The sequence below is a fragment of the Bos javanicus genome, chromosome 3 (genome assembly GCF_032452875.1).
Source record: "Bos javanicus breed banteng chromosome 3, ARS-OSU_banteng_1.0, whole genome shotgun sequence".
Taxonomy (NCBI): domain Eukaryota; kingdom Metazoa; phylum Chordata; class Mammalia; order Artiodactyla; family Bovidae; genus Bos; species Bos javanicus.
Window position 1 is genome coordinate 74,624,771 of NC_083870.1, and position 26,540 is coordinate 74,651,310.

Below are 26,540 nucleotides of genomic sequence, written 5' to 3' on the forward strand. Positions count from 1 at the left end.
ATAGAAAAAATAAAAGAAAAAAGTCTGCAATTTATATAAATCCCTAAACTCAGTAGGGATTGAGTTTCCCACTCAATCCCTCTCCCAAACCATTTTAACAACTGAATGTGAACTACAAAGAGATTCAGTGAACTTTCTAGGGTCATTGAGTTCAAAGTCTGCTGAGAAAACACACCAACTGTTCTTGCCCTGTCTGTGGATTTTGATAGCTATCTTTGATCCAAGCATATTGTAGTGAAAATATGAAATTTATTTTTTAAGAAAACAATGAAAACAACTGAATTTGTGTGTTATGAGCAACCATTTACTTCCACTTACAGCAGCTTTGGTCATGGATTACTTGTGAAGGCATTTTCATATGGCAATATAAATTATGTAAACAAAGACTATAAATATTTAAATATTTTATGTTATATTAAAGTTGCAGCAAAACAAATATTTCCTGTTAGTTGAAGACTGAGAATAACCTATGTGGAAATTTCAGAATTGAATCTATTGGCTCTATAAAGGGACCATGATTGTCTTTTTTTATATTTTTAAATTAAAAGATAGAAAAACTAATACTGTCAGCTTTTTAGCAAGGGAGTAGAAAGCATAGTTACATTTCACACTATACTCTTTGAAGGATTTTTTTTAACTTACTAAAACTGCTTCAGAATACAAAGGTTAAAAAGGACCTTACAATTTTTAAGTTGGTTTTCAGGACCAAAGTTTCTCTTTAGGAGGTGATACATTTCTTCATTAAAATTGTAAAGCTAAAAGGCATCTATCTAAAAGAGTTGCTGAACTGCCATCTAAACTAAATAGAAAGAGGAGGGTGAAAAAGTTGTCTTAAAACTCAACATTCAGAAAACTAAGATCATGGCATCCAGTCCCATCAATTTATGGCAAATAGATGGGGAAATAATGGAAACAGCAACTGACTTTATTTGGGGGGGGGGGCGGCGCTCCAAAATCATTTCAGATGATGACTGCAGCCATGAAATTAAAAGACACTTGCTCCTTGGAAGAAAAGCTATGACCAACCCAGAGAGCATATTAAAAAGCAAAGATATTACTTTGCTGACAAAGGTCCATCTAGTCAAAGCTACAGTTTTTCCAGTAGTTATATATGGATGTGAGAGTTGGACTATAAAGAAAGCTGAGCACTGAAGAACTGATGCTTTTGAACTGTGTTGTTGGACAAGACTCTTGAGAGTCCCTTGAACTGCAAAGAGATCCAATCAGTCCATCCTAAAGGAAATCAGTCCTGAATATTCATTGGAGGGACTGATGCTGAAGCTGAAACTCCAGTATTTTGGTCACCTGATGCAAAGAGTCAACTCATTGGAAAAGACCCTGATGTTGGGTAAGATTGAAGGCAGGAGGAGAAGGGAACAACAGAGGATGAGATGGTTGGATGGCATCACCAACTTAATGGACATGAGTTTGAGCAAGCTCTGGGAGTTGATGAAGGACAGGGAAGCCTGGCATGCTGCAGTCCATGGGGTCTCAAAGAGTCGGACACAACTAAACAACTGAACTGAACTGGACAGAACAACAATCAAACAAGTTTTGTGTTCTTTCTTTTATTTTTCACTGTTAGATTCAGCAGATGTGAGAAGCAGTTTAAAAATGCATACACCCTATGAGTGGCCTCAAGAAAGAAAGCATTTCCCAAGAGAAAGAAACCTTTAGGATTATCCCAAATATAATAAATTCTCAATATATTTCATACAATGAGCATCTATTGTGTCAGTAAATATGCTGACACACAGATATGACAGTCCATACGAAAATGTCCTTTACTATCTTTCAACCCCATGCATGCATGCGTGCATGCTAAGTCGCTTCAGTCATGCCTAACTCTGCAACTTTGTGGACTATAGCCTGCCAGGCGCCTCTGTCCATGGGATTCTCCAGACAAGAATGCTGGAGTGGGTTGTCATGTCCTCTTCCAGGGGATCTTCCTGACCCAGGGATCAAAGTTGCATCTCCTGTGGCTCCTGCATTGAAGGATTCTTTATGCTGAGCCACCAGAGGAAGCCCATCCTCTGACAACAAATGGTTCCTGACAACAAATAGGTTCCACCAGAGGAACCCCATATGAATCTCAAATTCACTGATTCTATATCCTTTCCAATATCTTTCCCCTTCTTTCCCCACAACCAATGTTCTTACTTCCCTCCTTGCCTCACTAAAATTTTCTGAACAATCTTTATTATCATCTCCTTGCATATAACTTTGACTTCTTTGCCCTGACAGGTTAGCAGAATTAGAGGAGTTACAGGTTAAAAAAGTGTATGTGTTTGTCAAAAAATCATCAAATTGTACACAATTGTTATGTGTTTCTTTGCATGTAATTTACCTTTATAAAACTTTAGACAAATACTGAACTCTAGTTAACAGATTTACTTTTTGAAATGGTGTGGATTAGCAATGTTTTTTTTTTTTAATTTAATTTAATTTTTTAACTTTACCATATTGTATTGGTTTTGCCATATATCAACATGAATCCACCACAGGTATACACGTGTTCCCCATCCTGAACCCTCCTCCCTCCTCTCTCCCCATACCATCCCTCTGGGTCATCCCAGTGCACCAGCCCCAAGCATCCAGTATCGTGCATCAAACCTGGACTGGCAACTCGTTTCTTACATGATATTTTACATGTTTCAATGTCATTCTCCCAAATCTTCCCACCCTCTCTCTCCCACAGAGTCCATAAGACTGTTCTATACATCAGTGTCTCTTTTGCTGTCTCGTATACAGGGTTATTGTTACCATCTTTCTAAATTCCATATATATGCGTTAGTATACTGTATTGGTGTTTTTCTTTCTGGTTTACTTCACTCTGTATAATGGGCTCCAGTTTCATCCACCTCATTAGAACTGATTCAAATGTATTCTTTTTAATGGCTGAGTAATACTCCATTGTGTATATGTACCACAGCTTTCTTATCCATTCGTCTGCTGATGAAGTTCTAGGTTGCTTCCATGTCCTGGCTATTATAAACAGTGCTGCGATGAACACTGGGGTACACGTGTCTCTTTCAATTCTGGTTTCCTCAGTGTGTATGCCCAGCAGTGGGATTGCTGAGTCATAAGGCAGTTTTATTTCCAGTTTTTTAAGGAATTGCCACACTGTTCTCCATAGTGGCTGTACTAGTTTGCATTCCCACCAACAGTGTAAGAGGGTTCCCTTTTCTCCACACCCTCTCCAATATTTATTGCTTGTAGACTTTTGGATCACAGCCATTCTGACTGGCGTGAAATGGTAGCTCATAGTGGTTTTGATTTGCATTTCTCTGATAATGAGTAATGTTGAGCATCTTTTCATGTGTTTGTTAGCCATCTGTATGTCTTCTTTGGAGAAATGCTTATTTAGTTCTTTGGCCCATTTTTTGATTGAGTCATTTATTTTTCTGGAATTGAGCTGTAGGAGTTGCTTGTATATTTTTGAGATTAGTTGTCAGTTGCTTCATTTGCTATTATTTTCTCCCATTCTGAAGGCTGTCTTTTCACCTTGCTGATAGTTTCCTTTGATGTGCAGAAGCTTTTAAGGTTAATTAGGTCCCATTTGTTTATTTTTGCTTTTATTTCCAATATTCTGGGAGGTGGGTCATAGAGGATCCTGCTGTGATGTATGTCAGAGAGTGTTTTGCCTATGTTCTCCTCTAGGAGTTTTATAGTTTCTGGTCTTAGGTTTAGATCTTTAATCCATTTTGAGTTTATTTTTGTGTATGGTGTTAGAAAGTGTTCTAGTTTCATTCTTTTACAAGTGGTTGACCAGTTTTCCCAGCACCACTTGTTAAAGAGATTGTCTTTAATCCATTGTATATTCTTGCCTCCTTTGTCAAAGATAAGGTGTCCATAGGTGTGTGGATTTATCTCTGGGCTTTCTATTTTGTTCCATTGATCTATATTTCTGTCTTTGTGCTAGTACCATACTGTCTTGATGACTGTGGCTTTGTAGTAGAGCCTGAAGTCAGGCAGGTTGATTCCTCCAGTTCCATTCTTCTTTCTCAAGATTGCTTTGGCTATTCGAGGTTTTTTGGATTAGCAATGTTAAACCTCGTTTACATAAATGAGTAAATAAAGGTAATGGAGCAGTATCTTAAAAGGGAGTTATAAATATGGAAAGAAGGCACATTAGTATTGGATTGAGATGGAAAGCATTACTATAAACTCATGGATTTTAATATCTACCATTCTCACTAGATAAATCTACAAATGATAATATATATAGGCATATGTGTGTATATGTGCACATATACATATATGAGATGTGTTCACTGAGAATGTCTAAAGTTACCACATAGCATTACATGAGCACACCTAATACCTGGAGCTTGATTACTATTTACATTTTATATTAAAAGGAACTTAGAGTTCTTAAAGAAAAAAATGATTCCAGGGCTGTATCAGAGGGGAAAGTGTAATTATAAAGGATATTACTCAGAAAATTGACAAAAGTCAAATATGGATGGTAGAGTTAATAACAGTGCTTATCAATATCAATTTTCCTAATTTTATTAACTGTACCATGGTTATATAAGAGAATACCCCTTTTCTGAGAATATATTCACTGAACTATTCAGTGGTATATAGTTATCAGTTTCTTCAATTTACTGTCAAATGATTTAGAAAAAAAAAAAAAGCATCTATTTAAAGGGAAGGAGAAACAGAGAGGAAAAGAGAAGGGGAATGAGAGAGAGAGAAAGAATGATAGATGTCAATGGGAGAAAATATAAACAACCAATTAATATAAGTAAAAGTTATTTCCTTTACTCTTCTTGTTGCTGTCAATTTGAAGTTACATCAAAGAAAAAGGTTACATTCATGAATATCCTCTTTGGCTTCTTGTGTCAGTCAGTATAAGACCCAACATTCTTATAAAGTCTCCACATCCTTATGTGTACTCTCTTTACCTCTCTGAGTGCATCTTCTCCATTGCTCTCTCCCTTTTTCAATGCTTTGTTGTCAGATGTCCTTGTTACATGCAGATATCTATCTCCTTTAAATTTGTGTAGGATCTCATCTCCTCAATTGTACCATCCTACTCTCCATTACACCCTTCCCTTCCACTCCCACATTCTTGGTCCCCTTCACCCATATTACATTTTTTCCCCATGGCATGTGTTACAAACATGTCTTACATGTTACTTACATGTAAGAAATTGACATGTTACTTACATGTCTTATTTCTGTCTTGTCTCCACTCTCTAGAATATAAGTTCCACAGTATAGAAGTTTGCTGCCTTTCCTGACCTATCTTAAGAACATGGACTGTACAAGACACTCTGTAAATATTTCTTGAATAGAAGAATGGCTGTTATCAGATTGTCAGATTACCTTCTACTGCTGCTAAGTCACTTCAGTCATGTCCGACTCTGTGTGACCCCATAGACCGCAGCCCACCAGGCTCCCCCATCCCTGGGATTCTCCAGGCAAGAACACTGGAGTGGGTTGCCATTTCCTTCTCCAATACATGAAAGTGAAAAGTGAAAGCGAAGTCGCTCAGTCGTGTCTGACCCTCAGTGACCCCATGGATTGCAGCCTACCAGGCTCCTCCATCCATGGGATTTTCCAGGCAGGAATACTGGAGTGGGGTGCCATTGCCTTCTCCGAGATTACCTTCAGGAAACATTTACTCTTTGGGATATGAATCCTTAAGAATATTTTTTTTTTCTTTATGATGCTTAGATCACTGTAGCTAAGTGCCTATTAGGCATTAATATGGTCACGTTAAAAAGTATAGTTTCTAAGTACTTGTTTTAGAAGCATGTAAACAATTGGAATAATTTGAGGAGTTTAAAGATATTGCTTAGGAACGCCATCTGGCTCTCCCAGGAAGGCAGGAATTTGCTCTAGGTCCCTCTTTTCATTATCTGTTCCTCCACTCTGAAGGTGTGGAAATGAGGAGTTTCCTCAGATCAAACTCATGAGAAAACGGTGACAAGGCCAATTTAAAGAGTTGCCGCAGGTATCAGAAAGTTGAATCTTCTGTGCGGCTTATTCTCTATCTATAAGAAATTGACATGAAATCCAACAGATATGTACAGTCACCTCTTTTTGTGGAATCAGAACAAAAGGAAGGAGTTAGTCAAATTATGCCAGGTCAATGCTTATATTTTTCTGTCTGAAGACAGAATGTCTAAGGATAAAGTGTTGGAAAATCCACTTCCCTGCAGAGGGCATTTTCTCACTTTGTGTTGTTGAAATGAAAAGTATTACATGTGGGTTTGGAGGACTTCCTCTTTCAAGTTTTCACATTAATAATCAGTTCGCATATTTCTTTCTTTAGCTATGTTAATACATTATCTGAGCCACAGTCAAGCCCTATTGTTGCTGGTTTCCAGAGAAAATCATGTTCTTTGAAAGATGACTTCCCAGGTTACTGATCTTACCTGCTGCTGCTGCTAAGTCACTTCAGTCGTGTCCGACTCTGTACGACCCCATAGACGGCAGCCCAACTGGCTCCTCCATCCCTGGGATTCTCCAGGCAAGAACACTGGAGTGGGTTGCCATTTCCTTCTCCAGTGCATGAAAGTGAAAAGTGAAAGTGAAGTCGCTCAGTCGTGTCCGACTCCCAGCGACCCCATGGACTGCAGCCTACCAGGCTCTTCCATCCATGGGATTTTCCAGGCAAGAGTACTGGAGTGGGGTGCCATTGCCTTCTCCGACCTTACCTACTCTGTGCTAAATTTATTAAACTAGCTGTTAAGAGTTGGAATGAGGTGGTTGCTCCACTGTAACTCATGGGCATTTTTACTACAATTAAATGATTTTTTTTAATTAATAAAAGTTGTTTAATCAAATCAAAAATTGTCTGAATTAAGTTAAACTTTATAAAGTTCTAAAATCTCACTGTCTGGTTACAGACTAAATGAAGTAGATATAATTTCTTCTACTAAGTGCAAGTAAAAGTCCTTGACATTATATATGAAACAAATATCAGGACACTGTGAAGGTAGTGAGAAAAGGAAAGACTGGCTATGGATCTTGAAACCCTCAAAAGACCATGTGGCAAATTCCCTGAGTCTTCTTTTTGACTTGTATATCCTCACTGAGTGGTGCTAGAGAAGCCATAACCCAGAAAAGTCAGTAAGAATTGGTTTAAAAGAAAATAAATAAATAAATAAAAGCCCATTCTCTCTAGCAAAGGGCAAAGAAAGGGATAGCATGAAAAGAGAAAAATTTTTTGACAATAACTACCCTAACACAGAAATTCATCATGGAACAAAATGAAGCTCTAGCTCCATTGTTCAGTAACTAAAGTCATGTCTGACTCTTTGTGACCCCATGGACTGCAGCATGCCAGGCTTTCTTGTCCCTCACTATCTCCTAGAGTTTGCTCAAACGCATGTGCATTGAGTTGATGATGCCATCCAAACATCTCGTCTTCTGTTCTCCCATTCAGAGTTCCATTACTATCAGCAAAAGCTGAGATGGGAGCCTAGGCTTCCACTCTTGCCAGGATGTAATAAGGCACTGCCAACATGGTGTCTGAGAAGCCAGGTAGAGAAGTAGAACTCTCATCCTCACTTAGCAGTCAGAAGCCTCTCCCTACAGTGTCAGTGGAGGCCACTGAGGGATTCCCACCTGGCAGCAATGAGGTGATACTGGAGAAGGCTGATTGGGGAACTTCCCCTCCCAGCCAGCACTGAAACAGCTTCCCTCCTGTAGTGTCAGTGGAGGTCAAAACCAAGTGAAAGTCAAACGGGAAGTAATGGCACCCCTTCCATACCCAGAGAAAACTGTCATGGAGACTGAGTTGGGAGCCTGAAATCTCACCTCCATTTAGCAGTAACGAGGCAGCCCTAAGGCATCAACAGAGGACAAATGGGAACCTGAACCTTTATCCCCCACTGGCAGTAGTGAGGAAGTATCCCTGCCCCCCATGACACAGTATCAGGGAGGGCAGATAAAAGAGATATAGATATGACCTAGAGTCTCACAACATAACACCCAAAATGTCCAGGATAGATTAAAAAATCACAGATTATACTAAGAACCAGAGAAATCTCAATATGAGTGAGCAAAGACATTCAACAAATGCCAGCACTAATATGACCCAGATGTTGAAATTATGTCACGAGGATTTTAAAAGAGCCATTATGAAAATGTCTCAATGAGCAACTATAAATACACTTGAAACAAATGAAAAAATGGAAAACATCAGCTCAGAAATGGAAAATATAAAGAAGAGCCAAGTAAAATTTTAAAAACTGAAAAAATAATTGAAGTAAAAAGCTCAGTGGATGTCTCAGAAGCAGAATGGAGAGGACAACTCTAGAAAACGACAAACAAAGAAAACAACTTGAAAGCAACAAGAGAGAGATGACACTTTACCTACCAGGTGAAAGACCACTTTGAATGATAATGGATTTCTCATCCTCATGGAAGTGAGAAAGAAATGTTACATTTTCAGATAATGAAAGAAAAGAAACATCAACCCCAAATGCTGTATCTGGTTTCCGCAAGTAAATCCTGTATATTCTTCTTAACGAATGTTGAGGAAAAAGACATGTTCAGATGAATGAAACCTGAGAGAATTTGTCAACAGCAGAAGATAAGCTAAAATAGTGACTAAAGGAAGTCTTTGAATAAGAAAGGAAATTATGAAGAAGAAATTGTAGAACATAAGATGAGACAACTGTCTGTAAATACAAAAGAGCTGCCTTCTCCTCTTAAACATTCTAAATTTTGTTTAAACAGTTGAAACAAAAAATACAATATTCTATTATGTGAATCTCGTTGCCTGTAAAATAAAATAAAAGGACTTATACAGAGTCATGTGTTCTATATCTGATTTCAGTATCAGTAAATCTTTGTGCTTAAGGAAGAATTCTGTATCTTGATTGTAGTTGTGGCTACAGGAAACTACACATATAGTAAAATAAGACCTATACACAACATTGTATTAATGTAAATTTCCTGGTTTTGCAACTTTTGTAAATCTTCATTTAAAATAAACAACAAATAATAAGCTTCAAAATAGACCATATTCAGAAACATCTTCTGTGAGAAAACATAAAACACACACACTAGAGTAGGTGTAAAATCACAGAGCAGATTTCTTGAGTAACTAATCGAAGTTTTCTTGTCTTTTTTTTATAGTTATTCATGGCCTGTTTAATTTGGAGAATGCAATCCTGTTTTGATGCTAATGTTATTATCAATTTCTTCTCTTTTATGTCTTCAATAATTAACCTGTGTAAAAGCTCATGGGTCCAGACTTGTGGGCACAGTGGGGGAAGGAGAGGGAGGGACAAATTGAGAGAGTAGCATTGAAAAATGTATATTATCATATGTAAAACAGATAGCTAGTGGGAATTTTCTGTATAACACAGGGAGCTCACCAACAACAAAGAAGAGTGGGATGGGGGAGGCGTGGGAGGGAGGCTCATGAGAGAGGGAATATATGTATACTTCTGGCTGATTCACGCTGTTGTATGGCAGAAACCAACACATTTTAAAGCAACTATCCTTCAGTTAAAAATGAATTTAAAAAAAAGATTTTAAAAAAGCTCATGAATCATTTTGACTGGGTCATGACTATAACTGACACCTTTTTAGCATTCCCTGAAGAAAAAGAAAGGGAATCTCAAGCATTACCTTCAGCTATCAGAGTATAGCAGCAAATACCTTGGAATTCTGAAAGCACCATTTTTCTCTTTCAGCAAAGTGAAAAAGAACTAGCACAGGAGTCTCAGGATCTATTATTGGCACAAAAAGACAGTGGCATTTAACTGTGACAGCCAAATACATCCAGGCCTTATACCTTAACTGTGTCTAATTTTCTTATCTACAGTGAAAATCCATCCTGCTCTTTTGACCTATAGTATATATTTTCAGAGTTTCTACAAAGTACCGATCACTCCCTTGGATATGACCCTATCTTCCCCATGAAGTCTTTTTCGAATTATGTGATCTTCTCTACTGGTACAATTGATTTAACTAGTATAGGATTCTCTTTCTTATACTAATTTGAAATAGAGATCCATAGATTCAAACTGGATGAACTTAAGGTCTAATGTTGCCAATTTTCTATATCTATTACTTTTTTCAATTATGAAACATTCCAAACATACAAAAACACCCAATTACTCCTGTCCTGAGTGAATGTGTTAACATTTTCTATATTTTTTCAATTTTTTTCTAAAATAATTACTAAAAATTTGATTAGATACAAAATTAGAGGCTAGTACAAGAGACATCTGGTTTCCCTGGTGGCTCAGCTGGTAAAGAACCCAGCTGTCAAGGAAAGAGATGCAAGAGACACCAGTTCAATCCCTGGGTCTGGAAGATGCCCTGGAGAAGAAAAGGCAACCCACTCCAGTATTGCTGCCTGGAAAATTCCGTGGACAGAGGAGCCTGGACTCTAGGTAGAGTCCATGGGGTGGCAAAGAGTCAGATACAATTGAGCACACATGCCTCAGTTTGACCACAAGAGATATCAGTCATAAAGGGATTACCAAAACTTTGTCATATTCACTGATTCTGTTCTTTATTTATTTTTTAAAATTGTGGTAAAAACATAACATAAAATTTACCATCATATCCATTCTTAAGTGCACAATTTAGTAGTATTAGCCATATTCCTACTGTTATACAATGAATCTCTAGAAGTTTTTCATCTGGTAAAACTGAAACTCTGTGCTCTTTGAACAATTTATTTTTTCCTTCCGCCAACCCCTGGAAACCACAATTCAACTTTCTGTTTCTATGAATTTTTCTATTATAAATGCCACATGTAGGTGGAACTATACAGTATTTGTATTTTTATATCTGGCTAATTTCATTTAGTATAATGTCCTGAAGGTTCATCTGTGTTGTAGCACATGACAGAATTTCCTTCATGAATAACAGTCCAATATATGTATGATCACATTTCCTTTATATATTCATTGGTTGATGGACATCTGGGTTACTTCTGTTTCTTAGCTATTATAAGTACTGCTTCAGTGAACACGAGTGTGTGAATATCTCTTTGAAATTGAGTTTTCAATTCTTTTGAATGTACACGCAGAAGTGGAACTGTTGGATCATATGGTAATTATGTTTTTATTTTTTTGAGGATCCTCCATACTGTTTTCCAAAGTGGCTGCATCATTTTACATTCCCATTAACTGTACAAAACTTCTATGATCTCCAACATTTGTTATTTTTTGCTATAGTGGCCATCTTAATGGACAAGGTAATATTTTATTGAAGTTTTCACTTTTCTAATGATTAGTCATGTGGAAGCATTTTTTCATCTATTTGTGAGCCATCTTTTTTTGAAACAGTGTCCATTCGAATCTTTTGCCCATTTTTTAATTTTGTTATTGTTGTCGTCGTCATTATTAGAGTTCTTTATACATTCTGGATGTAACACCTTATCATATATATGACTTGCAAATATTTTCTCCCAACCGAAGGTTGCCTTTCACTCTGTTGGCTATTTCTTTGATGCACAGATGTTTTTAAATTTGATAAGTTTCATTTGTCTAACTTTGCTCCTGTGTTCTTGGTGTCCTACCAAGAAATCATTGCCAAATCCAATGTCATGAAGCTTTCCCCTGTGTTTTCTTCTAGTAATTTTATGGTTTCAGGTCCTAGAGTTAGAACTTTAATCCATATTGAGTTAGTTTTTGGTAAATAATGTAAGGTAAGGGTCTAAACTAATTCTTTTGCAGGTAGATATTCAGTTTTCTCAACATCATTTGTTGAAAAAACTGTTCTTTCTCTCATTGTGTCATCTTGTCACTTTTGTTGAAGATTATTTGACTATATGTGCAAGGGTATGTTTCTGGGTTCTCTATTCTATCCCATTAACTTAATATGCCTGTTTGTATGCCAGCACCACGCTGTTTTGATGACTGGCTTTGTATGGAAGTAAAAGTATCAGTCACTAGTCCTGTCCAACTCTTTTCCGACCCAGGATCGAATCTGGGTCTCCTGCATTGAAGGCAAATTCTTTACTGTCTGAACCACCAACTTGACCCATTTTTTAAACAGCTTTTCTGTTTTTCTTCTTGGTGCATTTTACAGCAAATATCACACAGCATAATTTTACCCCTACATGACTCAGTATGGTTTTCTAAAATTTATGGGCATTTTCTAACAAAATCACAATATTATTCTCATTCACAATAAAATTGGCACTATTTCTTTGGTATCATCTCATACCTAGTCCAACGTCAAGTGTACAAATTGCCTCCAAAATGTGTTTATTTGTTTTCACCTCAGCTGGTCTCATCCTATAGTGAATTGAAGCAGGATTTCGATGCCTACCAGAGACTGAGGTTGGGCAGTGGCAGGGAAAGGTGCTGAATCCTAACCACTAGACCACCAGGGGCAGTGGCCAGGGGCAAGAGGCTGGCCTGTCAGCTGTGTAGAAATTAATTTCCATATAGAGACAGAAAGCAGTGAAACAAGTGTTTATTGGGAGGAGAAAGAATACAGTAAGTGTGGATAGACACACAGGCGGGTTCAGACACAGTCGCACCCTCTTGGTAGTTTGAATTACTTTTATGGGGCATTTTTTCCGAGTTTCCTCTGACCAAGGAAATCTTGCTTTGCCTGGTTCTGAGTTCATATTTGGTATATCTCAGGGTCTTCCTGTGTGTTTGTGTGCATGTCTTAACCAAGATGGATTCTATCTTGGTTTATGAGGCTTATGAGTAGCCACATCACTTACTATTAGGTGACACGCCCCTCTCTTTTGACCTCCAAGGAAACTTTCTGTGCATGTGTAGTCAGGGAGATCTCCTTAACTGAAAATGAGGAATATGCAGATTTTCATCTCTCATCTAAGCAGGACCCACCCTTCTTTCATCCTGCTTTTATGGAGTTTCTGCTATTATGGAGCTTCTGTCCACAGGGATAGACTGTTCAGCCTGGGTCCCATCTATCTATCTTCTGCCTCAGTTTGTTTAATCAAGATGTAAACAAGGTTCCCACTTTAATTTGATTATGTCTCTAAGTTCCTTTACACTCAAAGAAGTGTCTCACCTCTCTTTTCCCCCTCCAGACACTGCCTTGTACAAACTGGATTCTTTGTCCTATAAAATGTCTCACATTTTGGATTTCTCTCTTTACTTCCTTGTTCTGTCATTTAACTTATAAATGGAAATTAACTGGCAACAGACTTTATTTTCTTGGGCTCCAAAATCACCATGGACAGAGACTGCAGCCATGAAATTAAAAGATGCTTGCTGCTTGGGAGAAAAGCAATGACAAACCTAGGCAGCATATTAAAAAGCAGAGACATTGCTTTGCCACAAAGGTCCATGTAGTCAAAGTTATGGTTTTTCCATGGCTGAAATCAATTTGTGCAGTCACTCAGTCATGTCTGATTCTTTGTGACTCCATGGACTGCAGCATGCCAGGCTTCCCTGTCCTTCACCATCTCCCACAGCTTGCTTAAACTCATGTCCATACAGTCAGTGATGTCATCCACCATCTCGTCCTCTGTCGTTCCCTTCTCCTACTGCCTTCAATCTTCCCCACCATCAAGATCTCTTTTAATGAATTGGCTCTTTGCATCAGGTGACCAAATATTGGAGCTTCAGCTTCAGCATCAGTCCTTCCAATGAATATTCAGGACTGATTTCCTTTAGATTTGACTTGTTTGATTTCCTTGCAGTCCAAGGGACTCTTGAGAGTCTTCTCCAACACCACACACACAGTTGAAAAGCATCAATTCTTCATTGCTCAGCTTACTTTATAGTCCAGCTCTCACATGCATATGTGACTACTAGAAAAACCATAGCTTTGACTATATGGAACTTCAGTCCCAAAGAATGTTCAAACTACCGCACAATTGCACTCATTTCACACGCTAGTAAAGTAATGCTCAAAATTCTCCAAGTGAGGCTTCAGCAATACGTGAACCATGAACTTCCAGATGTTCAAGCTGGTTTTAGAAAAGGCAGAGGAACCAGAGATCAAATTGCCAACATCTGCTGGATCATGGAAAAAACAAGAGAGTTCCAGAAAAACAGTTATTTCTGCTTTATTGACTATGCCATAGCCTTTGACTGTGTGGATCACAATAAACTGTGGAAAATTCTGAAAGAGATCTGACCTGCCTCTTGAGAAACCTGTATGCAGGTCAGGAAGCAACAGTTAGAACTGGACATGGAACAACAGACTGGTTCTAAATATGAAAAGGAGTACGTTAAGGCTGTATATTGTCACCCTGCTTATATAACTTCTATGCAGAGTACATCATGAGAAACGCTGGGCTGGAAGAAGCACAAGCTGAAATCAAGATTGCTGGGAGAAATATCAATCACTTCAGATATGCAGATGACACCACCTTTATGGCAGAAAATGAAGAAGAACTAAAGAGCCTCTTGATGAAAGTGAAAGCGGAGAGTGAAAAAGTTGGCTTAAAGCTCAACATTCAGAAAACGAAGATCATGGCATCTGGTCCCATCACTTCATGGCAAATAGATGGGGAAACAGTGTCAGACTGTATTTTTCTGGGCTCCAAAATCACTGCAGATGGTGATTGCGCCATGAAATTAAAAGACGCTTACTCCTTGGAAGGAAAGTTATGACCAACCTAGATAGCATATTAAAAACCAGAGACATTATTTTGTCAACAAAGGTCCACCTAATCAAGGCTATGGTTTTTCCAGTGGTCATGTATGGATGTGAGAGTTGGACTGTGAAGAAAGCTGAGCTCCTAAGAATTGATGCTTTTGAACTGTGGTGTTGGAGAAGACTCTTGAGAATCCCTTAGACTACACGGAGGTCCAACCAGTCCATCCTAAAGGAGATCAGTCCCAACTGTTCATTGGAAGACCTGATGCTAAAGCTGAAACTCCAAAACTTTGGCCACCTCATGCGAAGAGTTGACTCATTGGAAAAGACCTTGATGCTGGGAGGGATTGGGGGCAGGAGGAGAAGGGGACGACAGAGGATGAGATGGCTGGATGGCATCACCGACTCGTTGGACATGAGTTTGAGTAAACTCTGGGAGTTGGTGATGGACAGTGAGGCCTGGCCTGCTGCGATTCATGGGGTTGAAAAGAGTCGGACACAACTGAGCTACTGAACTGAACTGAACTGAACTGTAAGCAAAGTAATGTTTCTGCTTTTTAATATCCTGTCTAGGTTGGTTATAGCTTTTCTTACAAGGGGCAAGTGTCTTTTAATTTCAGTGCTGCAGTCACCATCTGCATTGATTTTGGAGTCCAAGAAAATAAAGTCTGTCACCAGTTAACTTCCATTTATAAGTTTAATGACAGAGCAAGGAAGTAAAGAGAGAAATCCAGAATGTGAAAGCTGGACAATCAAAAAGCCTGATTGCCAAAGAGTTGATGCCTTCAAACTGTGGTGCTGGAGAAGACTCTTGAGAGTCCCTTGGACTGCAAGGAGATCCAACCAGTCAATCCTAAAGAAGATCAATCCTGAATATTCCTTGAAAGGACTGATACTGAAGCTGAAGCTCCAATACTTCGGCCACCTAATGGGGAAAACTGACTCACTGGAAAAGACCCTGATGCTCGGAAAGACTGAAGGCAGTAGGAGAAGGGAATGATAGGTGATGAAATGGTTGAATGGCATCACTAGCTCAATGGACATGATTTTGAGCAAACTCTGAGAGGTGGTGAAGGACATCTGGGATCATGCTGCAGTCCATGTGGTCGCAAAGAGTCCGACACAACAGCAACTGAACAACAACTGGCGACTTAATCATACGGTCCTTTAATTACAAATTGAAACGAGCTCAGAACTTTGATTTTGTAATGCTTGCGTGCCATTGTTTAGGTTCATTTGCAAATTGCAGACCCTGGGGTTTTTCCGTTTCACTGCTCATTCTCAAATCTGCTTCCAAGTTTTCTGTATTCCCAGAATACAGAGTGTTCTCTTCTCAGAAGTGGATATTTACTAACAAAGTATTTGAACCTGGAGCTTGTGGAGTACTGAGGTTGTCCTCATTCATTTCTCACTAGTCCTGCCACTGAACTTTGATCATGTTATTGTTCTACTGCTGTAGGTGATTTATCATTTGGGTTCATAATCTGAAGTTTATGGAAATGTCTTACTTTCTAGTTTTATTTTGATACTGTCAACAGGTATCAAATGGGTTTGGTGTATCAACGGGTATCATTTTCTATCCTAATTGATTCGTTTATTTTTCAGGAGGAATTTTTGGGAGGTTAAAAACCAATCTTGCTGTCAAGATCACATTATTGGAAGTTCTTCAACTTTCTTTTCGTTGAAGAGAGAAAATACTGCAAAAACACCCCACATCCCAACCCATTCCATTTTCTCTCCTATATCCATTTCCAGAGGTTAACCCCATCCGGAGGTTGCTACGTCCTATTACCACGCATGCTTTGTACTTTTACTACATGTATATGCATCCATTAAATATGTATACTTTTCTGTGACTTTACAATATCTACATATCTGTTTTCATATTATATGTATGATTTGCTACTTGGTTTTCTTTACTCAAAGTTGTATTTCTTGATATTTATCCATGTTGAAACATGAAGCTCTAAATTGTTACTTTTAACTGCTGTAGTGCATACTATAGTTTGAAGAAAATATAATTTGTCAGTCCCCTGCCAAGGGAAAATTATTTCATTTCACTGTAAAAAAAAATCATCTGTATACATGTTTACTTGTGCACATCTGCATGATAGATGCGGATCTTTCTCTAAGATAGATACCTAGGCGTGAAGGTGCTGGATTAAAGGGCACGTGCATCTTCTACGCGCAATTTATGAGGGTTTCCCTCATGTGTGTCCATACTGATGTTTGTGATGCTTTAATTTTTCACATCCTTGTAGGTATGAAATGGTGTCTCATTGCTAATTTATTTTACATTTTCCTGATCAAGATGTGAGGTTGAAATCTTTCCAAATCTTACTGATACTTTAGTTTTCTTCCATGATGTCCGGCAATAAAATTGACAATTTCTCCTGAGTTATGTCTCAGTTTCGTAATGGCTTGTGAGAGTTTTTAAAATATGTTCTGGATAATAATGCTTTTTTAGTGTTTTTATTGAGTACAACAGATTATTCTAAAGTCTTCTGTGTATCCTCTCTCTTTGTAACTCTACCTGTGCTGCTATCTCTGTCTTTATCTCAATAACCCCTTCTCTCCCTACAGCTCAGACTCTGCCCATGGAAACATCTTTGGAAACAGGGAGCATACTAACTTTTTCATTTTCCCAGATCTCCATCTCTAACCTCCTGTCACTTCCATGACCATCACTTAAATTTCTTCATGAAACACCCTTTCTTTCTGAAGCATTGACTCTCATGCCAACAGATGTTAAGAGCAGAAGTATTCTGCCTTTATGACAACCTAATTGTCAGGATCATATTCTTTATTAATGACAAATAGTGTTTTTCCTTTTTCCTGCATGTCTCTTATGCTTTTCCTCTTTCTGGACCTTTCCTGTTCCATGTCTTTATCAGGATCTTGCAAGTTTGGTAAATGCAGTAAACAAAATGTTAGGCGTGTGATAAATTATGATAAGGATGATATGAAAAGAAATTCTAATTATTTTATATACATAGACCATGTAATGATATGAGAATTTGATATTATTGCAAAATAAAACAGTTGAGGTGACAATGTCAATTTATTGAAATGGGTAGATGTCATAATGAGTCTGGAAAAAAAATAAGTTTCTAAGATATACCAGATCATATTATCATATTGCCTCCATACACAATACTGATAATAATGCATAAATTCCTCCAGAAGATTCTATAAGCTTGTAAGTCTGAGCAAGGCTGTTTTAAATACTGACATGTAGTTAAAATATGCAGATCAGAGACTTTCTTTGTTGTCTTTCACTTTTCTATCTTTATTTTGGCTCTTCTCTTAAATAAACTAGAGAAATAAAGGCACCTGAGACATTACTTTGCCAACAAAGGCCCGTCTAGTCAAGGCTATGGTTTTTCCTGTGGTCATGTATGGATGTGAGAGTTGGACTGTGAAGAAGGCTGAGCGCCGAAGAATTGATGCTTTTGAACTGTGGTGCTGGGGATGACTCTTGAGAGTCCCTTGGACTGCAAGGAGATCCAACCAGTCCATTCTAAAGGAGATCAGTCCTGGGATTTCTTTGGAAGCAATGATGCTAAAGCTGAAACTCCAGTACTTTGGCCACCTCGTGCGAAGAGTTGACTCATTGGAAAAGACCCTGATGCTGGGAGGGATTGGGGGCAGGAGGAGAAGGGGACGCCAGAGGATGAGATGGCTGGATGGCATCACTGACTCGATGGACGTGAGTCTGAGTGAACTCCGGGAGTTGGTGATGGACAGGGAGGCCTGGCGTGCTGCGATTCATGGGGTCACAAAGAGTTGGACACGACTGAGCGACTGATCTGATCTGATCTGAAATGCTTAGAGTTAATAATTTGGATCACAATTTAAACGTTTCATTATTTTTCATTTTATTTTTAAACATAGACATCTTTTTGGTTTCATGAATAAAGCCTCCAATTTTGTTTTCTTCTTACTGAAGTTCTTAAAGAAGTAATATTTTAACATTTGAGAATAAAAGACCAAAGATGATGATAACATTCAACTGTATTTCACAATCTAGAACAATTTTCTTTTTATAGGCAAATGCATGGAACAATCATGAGGGTTAATTACAATAATATTTGTGGAAGAAACAAGCAACTTGAGATAATGTATCCAGTCCAAGTTTGAATCCAACATGATTTTTTAATCTAAAGCAGAGCTATAATCTAAAAGCAATGTTTAGATTCTGAATGACTCAGATTTAAACAGAAAAAAATACTAGCATGTGATGTTTAAGATTGTCAAAAATGTGTGATTTTATTTGAAAGATGACAAACATTCTTCAGAATTCCAGGCCTCCTAGTTATTTTAATAGAAATATGTTGGAGGAAGGCTTAAAAACTCTCTTGATTTCATTAGTTTATACTTGCACCATGAGGGAATTTGCTTAGGAAATTGATAGATATTTAGCTCAAAAAGTGAAGCCCTAGATTAGGGTTTTTCTCAATGCACAGTGCAAGAGGCTAATAATTATATTTGAAAAAATTCGTTATTATTATTTAATAATAATATCAACAATATTAAATTATTAAAATAATAATCACTAGTATTAAAAATTCATTATTATTATTTTTCATTCTGTTCAGCCTATATCACACTGAAAAAAAAAGAAGTTAATTACCTTGGTGGCTTTGTGCCTCATCTGTCCCAAAGTTTTTCGTTCATTTTAATGATAAATGTAATATTTATACTAGCTTCAGGTTGTAACTTTTACCCTAAATTCTCAATCCCTGATATACAATTGAAACCATTCTCATGAATGGTCAATATAAGAAGCGGCAGGCAAGCTTCATACTCGGTAACATTTTCCAAAAGTTTTTATTTCCAAGTAAATTTGGTCTACTTTTATCTGCTATTAATTTAGCACCATGAGCTTAATATCATTTATTTAACCAACCAGTTCATAAATATTTGTATTAAGTCCTTGTATACACTAGGCAATAATTTACTTATGACTAAAGTTTTGAATTCTTTCTTCCTTAAATTAACAAAATTTAGAACTTGTGTTTTTATCCTCAAATATTCTAATAATTTATCTGTTAAAGAAACAAGCCTATATTAATGAGACAACTAAAATTCCTGTCATTTTTGTCTCACCATACTTCTTAGAACTATAAAAAGTGGCAGTTTTTATAGTTGTGGCCCTTCACACATATCAATTATCCTTGTGAAAATCCTACAGGCTCTTACTGAGAAATAATAGTGCCTCCTCCAATATTCCTGAAGGAGTACAGTCTGTGACTTTGCAGTAGACTCTAGGACAGACAGCAGTGCCAAAACACCAGTGCCTGCCACTAGGCAGGAGGGCCCACGTTCTGGAAGGTTCTGGGAGATAGAAGCCATTGAGTAGAAAATAAGATGATCTACATTTCCTCCCAATCCAGCCAAGACTGCTCAATAGGTCCACAAACAGAAAAGAAACCAAAATCAATATTTATTTAGCTCCTCCAATGTGTTAGTATCAACTTGGACCCATACTGAAAAGTTTTAGTGCTTAACAGCCACGTGACCTGGGACAAGAATGTCTCAGCACTGTAGTTTTCTCATCTATAAATTGAAGACAATAACACATATTTTTCAGAATTTTCTACCATAATTCAATACATTTGTTCTTACAAAGTGCTTAGAATAGTGTCTGGCCCAAAGTGAGCATCCCATAAATATTTGCTACTATTATTGTATTATTGCTGCAGTCATTAATAAAAGGGGTCACATACCAATAGGACGTGCTACAGCAGAACTTCAGCAAACATTCTGTTGATTTAGCTATTCTGATCATTGGGGACATCGACTCTTCATCAGAATTATGTGCAAGATCTTATTAAGCTCAGGTATTTCTCTGGAACAACACCAGTAGATTTTATTGTTTTTCCCTGTAGGGTAAGTCTTCCTATTAAATCTAATCATGACTCATTAGGAGCCAGAGGTTTATAAACAGTGCTTTTTAGATGCCCAGGAGTTTCAAAGGGGGCCTTGATCTGTAGTCATCTTGAGGTGTCAAAATGGGCATACTTTCCTCCCCAAATGACTCATATCTTCTACCTGGAGGCAGAGTTGCTTATGACCTTGACAACTTTAGCCCAGCTGACTGCTCCTGGTAGTTCCATGCTGGGAAGAGGAAGTCAGTGTTATCAGATGACTGCTCAGGAATGTGACCCAAAGGGGACCTTAACTGGGACAAAGAGACTGATCATATAGCTCTGTTTGGCTGGTTGTTTTACACAGTGACTACAACTCTTGATGTCTATGAGCAATACTGAGGTCACCTTCAACAGTTTCTCTTGCTGTAAACAGGCAAAGAGAGCTGGGAAATAAGCAAATGAGAAACAACAAGTGGGAGTCACCATCACTTCTGACCCCATTAGCCAATATGACACTATGTGCTAGCCCTGGACCTGGGTTTTAGTAACCCTTAGATAGTTTTGGCTGCTTTGTTTGAAAACTGAACTTGAAAGCCATGAATACTAGTGAGGTTGGATGGTGTAGCTGAGAGAGTTCAGGATTTGAAGGGATTAAATCTCAGCCCCATTATTTAATAGCTTTGTAGCCTTGGTCTTGTAACCTATCTATGTGTTATCACCCTAATTTGTAAAATGGTGATTGTAATAAGGACCTCAATAGATTTATGAAAGTGAAGTGAAGTCACTCAGTTGTGTCCAACTCTTTGAGACCCCATGGACTATAAACAGTCCATGAAATTCTCCAGGCCAGAATAATGGAGTGGGTAGCTGTTCCCTTCTCCAGGGAATCTTCCCAATCCAGGGATCAAACCCATGTCTCCCACATTGTAGGCAGATTCTTTACCGGCTGAGCCACAAGGGAAGCCCAGATTTATGCAAAGATGAAATTAAAAAGCATAAGGTCGGTGCTCAGTAGTTATTGGTTCCTTTTTCATTATGTTGTGAGATAACTGTATCCAACCCTTCCATCCACAGGATTGTGTCGAGCGTTAGAAGACATTCACATATTCACGTTGGGGTCTATCACTCCATCCACTCTAACCATCCCTTTGCTCAAACATGGTAGACATTCTCCTGACTTAGGGCAACGAATCCAGCTGTTCTCCCTCCCTGAATGTCTTTTCTCCCAATTATGTGTATGGACTGACTTTTTATATCTATTTCAACTGTGCTCAAATGTCTTCTCACTGTGGCTTATCTTGACCACCTCATTTAAAACTGCAACCTCTACATTGTTCCTCACTGTCCCGTAGTGACTCTATTACCGATTCTCCCTACCAGGCTCCTTTCGTTTTTTAAGTACATTTATCACAGTATTCTTGCCTGGAGAACCCCATAGAGCCTGGCATACTACAATCCATGGGGTCACAAAGAGTCAGACACAACTTAGCTACTGAACAGCAGCAGCAGCACTCTATAAAATCTACTTTTTATTATGCTTATTGTTTATTCTCTGCCTTCCCCTGCTAGAATGCATAACATACAAAAGCTAAAATCTTTATTTAAATCACTGATGTATCCCAATGTTTGATCTATCCCAATGTTTCCATTTGTATAGTTAGGGCATAGTATAAGTATTTTTGGATGAAGACACACAAGCATTTCAGACTAATCAAACCATAGAACTTACTCAGGGATAAGCTGGGCCCTGAATTACCATGCTTTTTTCACCAAATTCCAAGAGCCTGGAGTGTAAGAAGGATGAAATGTATAATGGAATGAAAAAGTCAGTTCAAATATAATGCAGCACCCCAAGAGGGCTGGGAATTACTCAGGCTTAAGCAAAATCCATTGTCATTATTCTCTTCTTTCTGAACCTGACAACCAAACCAAACATACTGGCTTAGGACTTTTTCTTATATTTGACTTATGTCATATAACCAGAAGGTCAAGAAAATGTGGAGAATATTAACTACAGACCCTAAATTTTGATATAATCATGGTGAATATTTGTGTTCACTGGGTCATTAAGTTTGCATGTTGACATTTAAATTAACACTCAGTTCAGTTCAGTTGAGTCACTCAGTCATTTCTGACTCTTTGCCACCCCAAGAACCACAGCACGCCAGGCCTCCCTGTCCATCACCAACTCCCAGAATCCACCCAAACCCATGCCCATTGAGTTGGTGATGCCATCCAACCATCTCATCCTCTGTCATCCCCTTCTCCTCCTGCCTTCAATCTTTCCCAGCATCAGGGTCTTTTCAAATGAGTCAGCTCTTCGCATCAGGTGGCCAAAGTATTGGAGTTTCAGCTTCAACATCCATCCTTTCAATGAACACCCAGGACTGATCTCCTTTAGGATGGACTGGTTGGATCTCCTTGCAGTCCAAGGGACTCTCAAGGCTCTTCAATACCAGAGTTCAAAAGCATCAATTCTTCAGCACTCAGCTTTCTTTATAGTCCAACTGTCACATCCATACATGACTACTGGAAAAATCATAGCCTTGACTAGACGGACCTTTGTTGGCAAAGTTATGTCTCTGCTTTTTAATACGTTATCTAGGTTGGTCATAACTTTCCTTCCAAGGAGTAAGCATTAGAATAATGTAAATCATTTTTTAATAAAAGAGTAATACAATGAGATAATCAGTGGTTAGTTCCATATTGCTAACCATGTCATTTGAGCTTGGTTGAGCAGAACATTGGTATATGTTCTAATGGAATAATCTACCTACCTCACCCCAGGGAAGAGACACAATTGATTAAGGCCCTCTTAAGAATCTACCTGTGGCGGATTCATTTTGATGTTTGGCAAAACTAATACAATTATGTAAAGTTTAAAAATAAAATAAAATTAGGAAAAAAAAAAAAGAATCTATCCTTTGTTCTTAGACTTTTCTGCCCTATAATAGTATTAAGAACCCATCACCTAATACAACTTTAAGAAAGTGTAACACCTTCTTAAAATTTAACAGGTGACAGCACCCTCAGAGAATTTCTATAGAGTCAAATTCAAAATGAAGAATAACGATACTTGAGTTACTGGGAAGGATGCAGATCATTAGACATAAGATAAAGAGAAATGCATGCTATAAATAAAAGAAAAGAATGTTTATAGAAATCATAGAAAATTTTTGTCAAGAAAGATGAAATTCAGATGTGCTCTATTATCACCTGACCTTTCCCTCCCTCTACTTTTAGCAATTAAAATGACTGTCTTCCCCGTGAGCTCTCTCTATAACGGATAGCTTAAGATATATTAATCTTATTATATACAACTGCTATACTCAATCATCTGTACTTAAAGTATTAATCACACAAAGGTTTTATGTGATGCTAGCATCTGGTCTTGCCTCATAACAATGCATTTAGCAATTAAGTAAGCCTTTTTGTTATCTCTGGATATTAACACATTTAAGGATTTCACAGGCTGAACTGAAGATCCCCTAGAGAAGCACTGAATCTGCCTATATTCTACCTCATCACTAGCATAGTTATTCACTTATCTGACCACATAGGGTTAAAGAAATATGCAATAATTCTCTGGAACAATGTGAGGACAAAGGTTTAAGTCAGTCATTACAGTAAATAATGTATGTCCTCAAAAATGTGTCTTAATGTGTGCAACAGCCATTATGTGCTCAAAACTCAAAAACTGTATTTTCAAGTTATGGCTCCCAGGTGGCAGATAAAGCCACCAGCTTATTCATGATTCATTCTAACCTCTTTCCATAAGACTGCAACTGGGAACATGAACAGGGAATAAGGAAACTGACCCAGACTGTATCACTGTAGATTATTCGGCTGAAAATATTTCATAAAAGCCTCTAGAGATCAAGAAGAAATCAAAATATAAGACCATGAGCCCAGTAGTATATTGTGAAAGCATGGCTAAGCAAAGATGGGGTGACCTTATATAGAGGTTTTATGTCAATCAAAAGAGATGAAAAGCTATCTGCTTCCAAGACTCTGATGAGGTGAACATCACAGAATGAGAAATGTATTGAATGGTTAGTGCTAGCTTTTGAGGACAAGTAAGACAACCCCAGCAATTTTATAGAAGATATAAATGGGTTCAGGAAAGTCATATAATGTGTTTTTAATCCACAATTAGTTGATACCAAAGAATATGCCAGAAAAACAGAATATACTATCTTTGCCATTAAATTCTATTTGTCTTATTAGGTTCAACTAATAAGTTAGGTGGTATGATGCCAAGTAATTAATAGGTGAATTTTTATGATACTTTGTCATTGTCTTTGCTTGGAATAGTAATAATTATGATGTCATTTTTATTTCAATCAGAGCATTACTGTTTCCAGGCATATATTCTTCTACATAGGCTCAAGTCATTTGTACAGAGTCAGGTTACAAAACAGAGTCCCCAGGGCCTCTTCCTGTTCAGCTACCTTGATTTCTACCCTCAATTAAGCACAGGGAGGTAAATACATATAGCACTGAGAAAGAAACCAACTAAGGGCCCACCATTACCAGTGTGATTTTAGACTTTGAACATTGGCACAGAATTAAATTCAGTCACTTGGAGAAGCAATAAAAATATGGATCCAGATTACTAGTCACCTATTCAAATGCATGGTTCTGGTCACACAGTGAAAACTCACAAACTGTAAAGCCACAGTGGAGACTGCTGCAGCCAATTAGTCAGCAACACCCAGACAGTCACAGCAAAGAGTCATCCGGTAGTCAACTCTTGCCCAAGGCCTTAGAGGTCATTAACGGCTGACCCAGACAAGAACCAAGCTTACCTCACGTAAGTACAGGACCCTTCCCAGCCATTCTTTAATTATGAGAATTGTGGTGCTCTGAAAGAGATTTTTTGTACATATTTTATATATTTATATGAAAATATATAATATTACTTGTTTAAAAATATTGTATATATTTTTCTGAGTTCTAGGTAGCCCACCAGGCTCATTTGTCCATGGAATTCTCCAAGCAAGAATACTGGAGTGGTTAACCATTCCTTTCTCAAGGAGACTTTCCCTACCCAGGGATCAAATCCACATCTCTTACGTCTCCTGCATTGCAGATTCTTCAACATCTGAGCCACCATGAAAGCTCCAAAATTGGTTTAAACTAGATCATTTTCGTGTGCTCAGTCATGCCCAACTCTTTGCAACCCCATAAACTGTAGCCCACCAGCCTCCTCTTGCATGGGATTTCCTTCACAACAATACTGAAGTGGGTTGCCATTTTCTTCTCCAGGGGAACTTTCCTGTGTCCCTTGCATCTCTTGCACTGGCAGGCAGATTTTTTACCACTTGTGCCACCTGGGACACTACTCATATTTAAATAACCTTGCACTATGAACTCTGGTTGATATTTCGAAGACCTTGGTTTACTTTGAACTTGTAAGCTATTTACAAAGCTTAGAAGTCCTGAGCTAGACTAACATTCTTTGGTTTGTTTACTTAAGAGGACAAATAGCCCTAAACCTCAAGCTGTTAATGCTGAGGATATAAATCAAGGTCATAGAAAATACCAAATGACCACAACTTCAGCCAGTAGCAAATTTTATATGCTGGAGTGGCTGGAAAGCTTAAAAGTAAGTATAAGGCAAGAAAGAGAGAGGATAAGAAAGAAGAAAAGTTGAGGAGATAAATTTTTCCTGTAAATCTCCTCTAAATTACCCCTTTTTTTTTTTTAATGACAGATGCTGACTTATATAGATAAGCCAGAATGACTAAGTTAATCTTTAAAAAAACTGTTTATGTATCCAGATGCTATTTTTTACCCTCAGAAGAGCAGTTTGAAGCACTTAGCACTCAACCAGGAGGTGAGTGCATACTCCTGAGAAAGGTATGTACTTTCTTCACATTTGCATACGTACTGGATTGTGGTCCAAGCTACTGTTTCAGAGTGCCTTTCACTCAGGATATTTCTACCCTTCTGTACTGTTAATGCATCATAGAAAGATTTACAAGATGTACTCTCCTGGCTGTGTCAAGACTTATTGGAAGACCCAACTCAGCAGATTGTAAACGGTAGGTTCTTTTGTTGTTGTTGTTTTTATTTTCTGTTGCATAACCACAGGCAACTCAGACAAAATGAACTTGCTGGTTGTTCCTATAGGACTTTCAGTAT

The 26,540-nt window shown here is 38.0% G+C and overlaps 1 protein-coding gene across 1 annotated transcript in view; it reads left to right on the top strand.

The window, feature by feature from the left end:
- Nucleotides 1-16,917, top strand: part of PTGER3 (prostaglandin E receptor 3) — a 230,868-nt gene extending 213,951 nt beyond the window's left edge. The window contains exon 3 of the mRNA XM_061411597.1: nucleotides 16,126-16,917. Within this exon, the coding sequence (XP_061267581.1) occupies nucleotides 16,126-16,146 (21 nt within the window). The 3' untranslated portion in view covers nucleotides 16,147-16,917. The remainder of the gene's footprint in view (nucleotides 1-16,125) is intronic.
- Nucleotides 16,918-26,540: the final 9,623 nt, after the last annotated feature.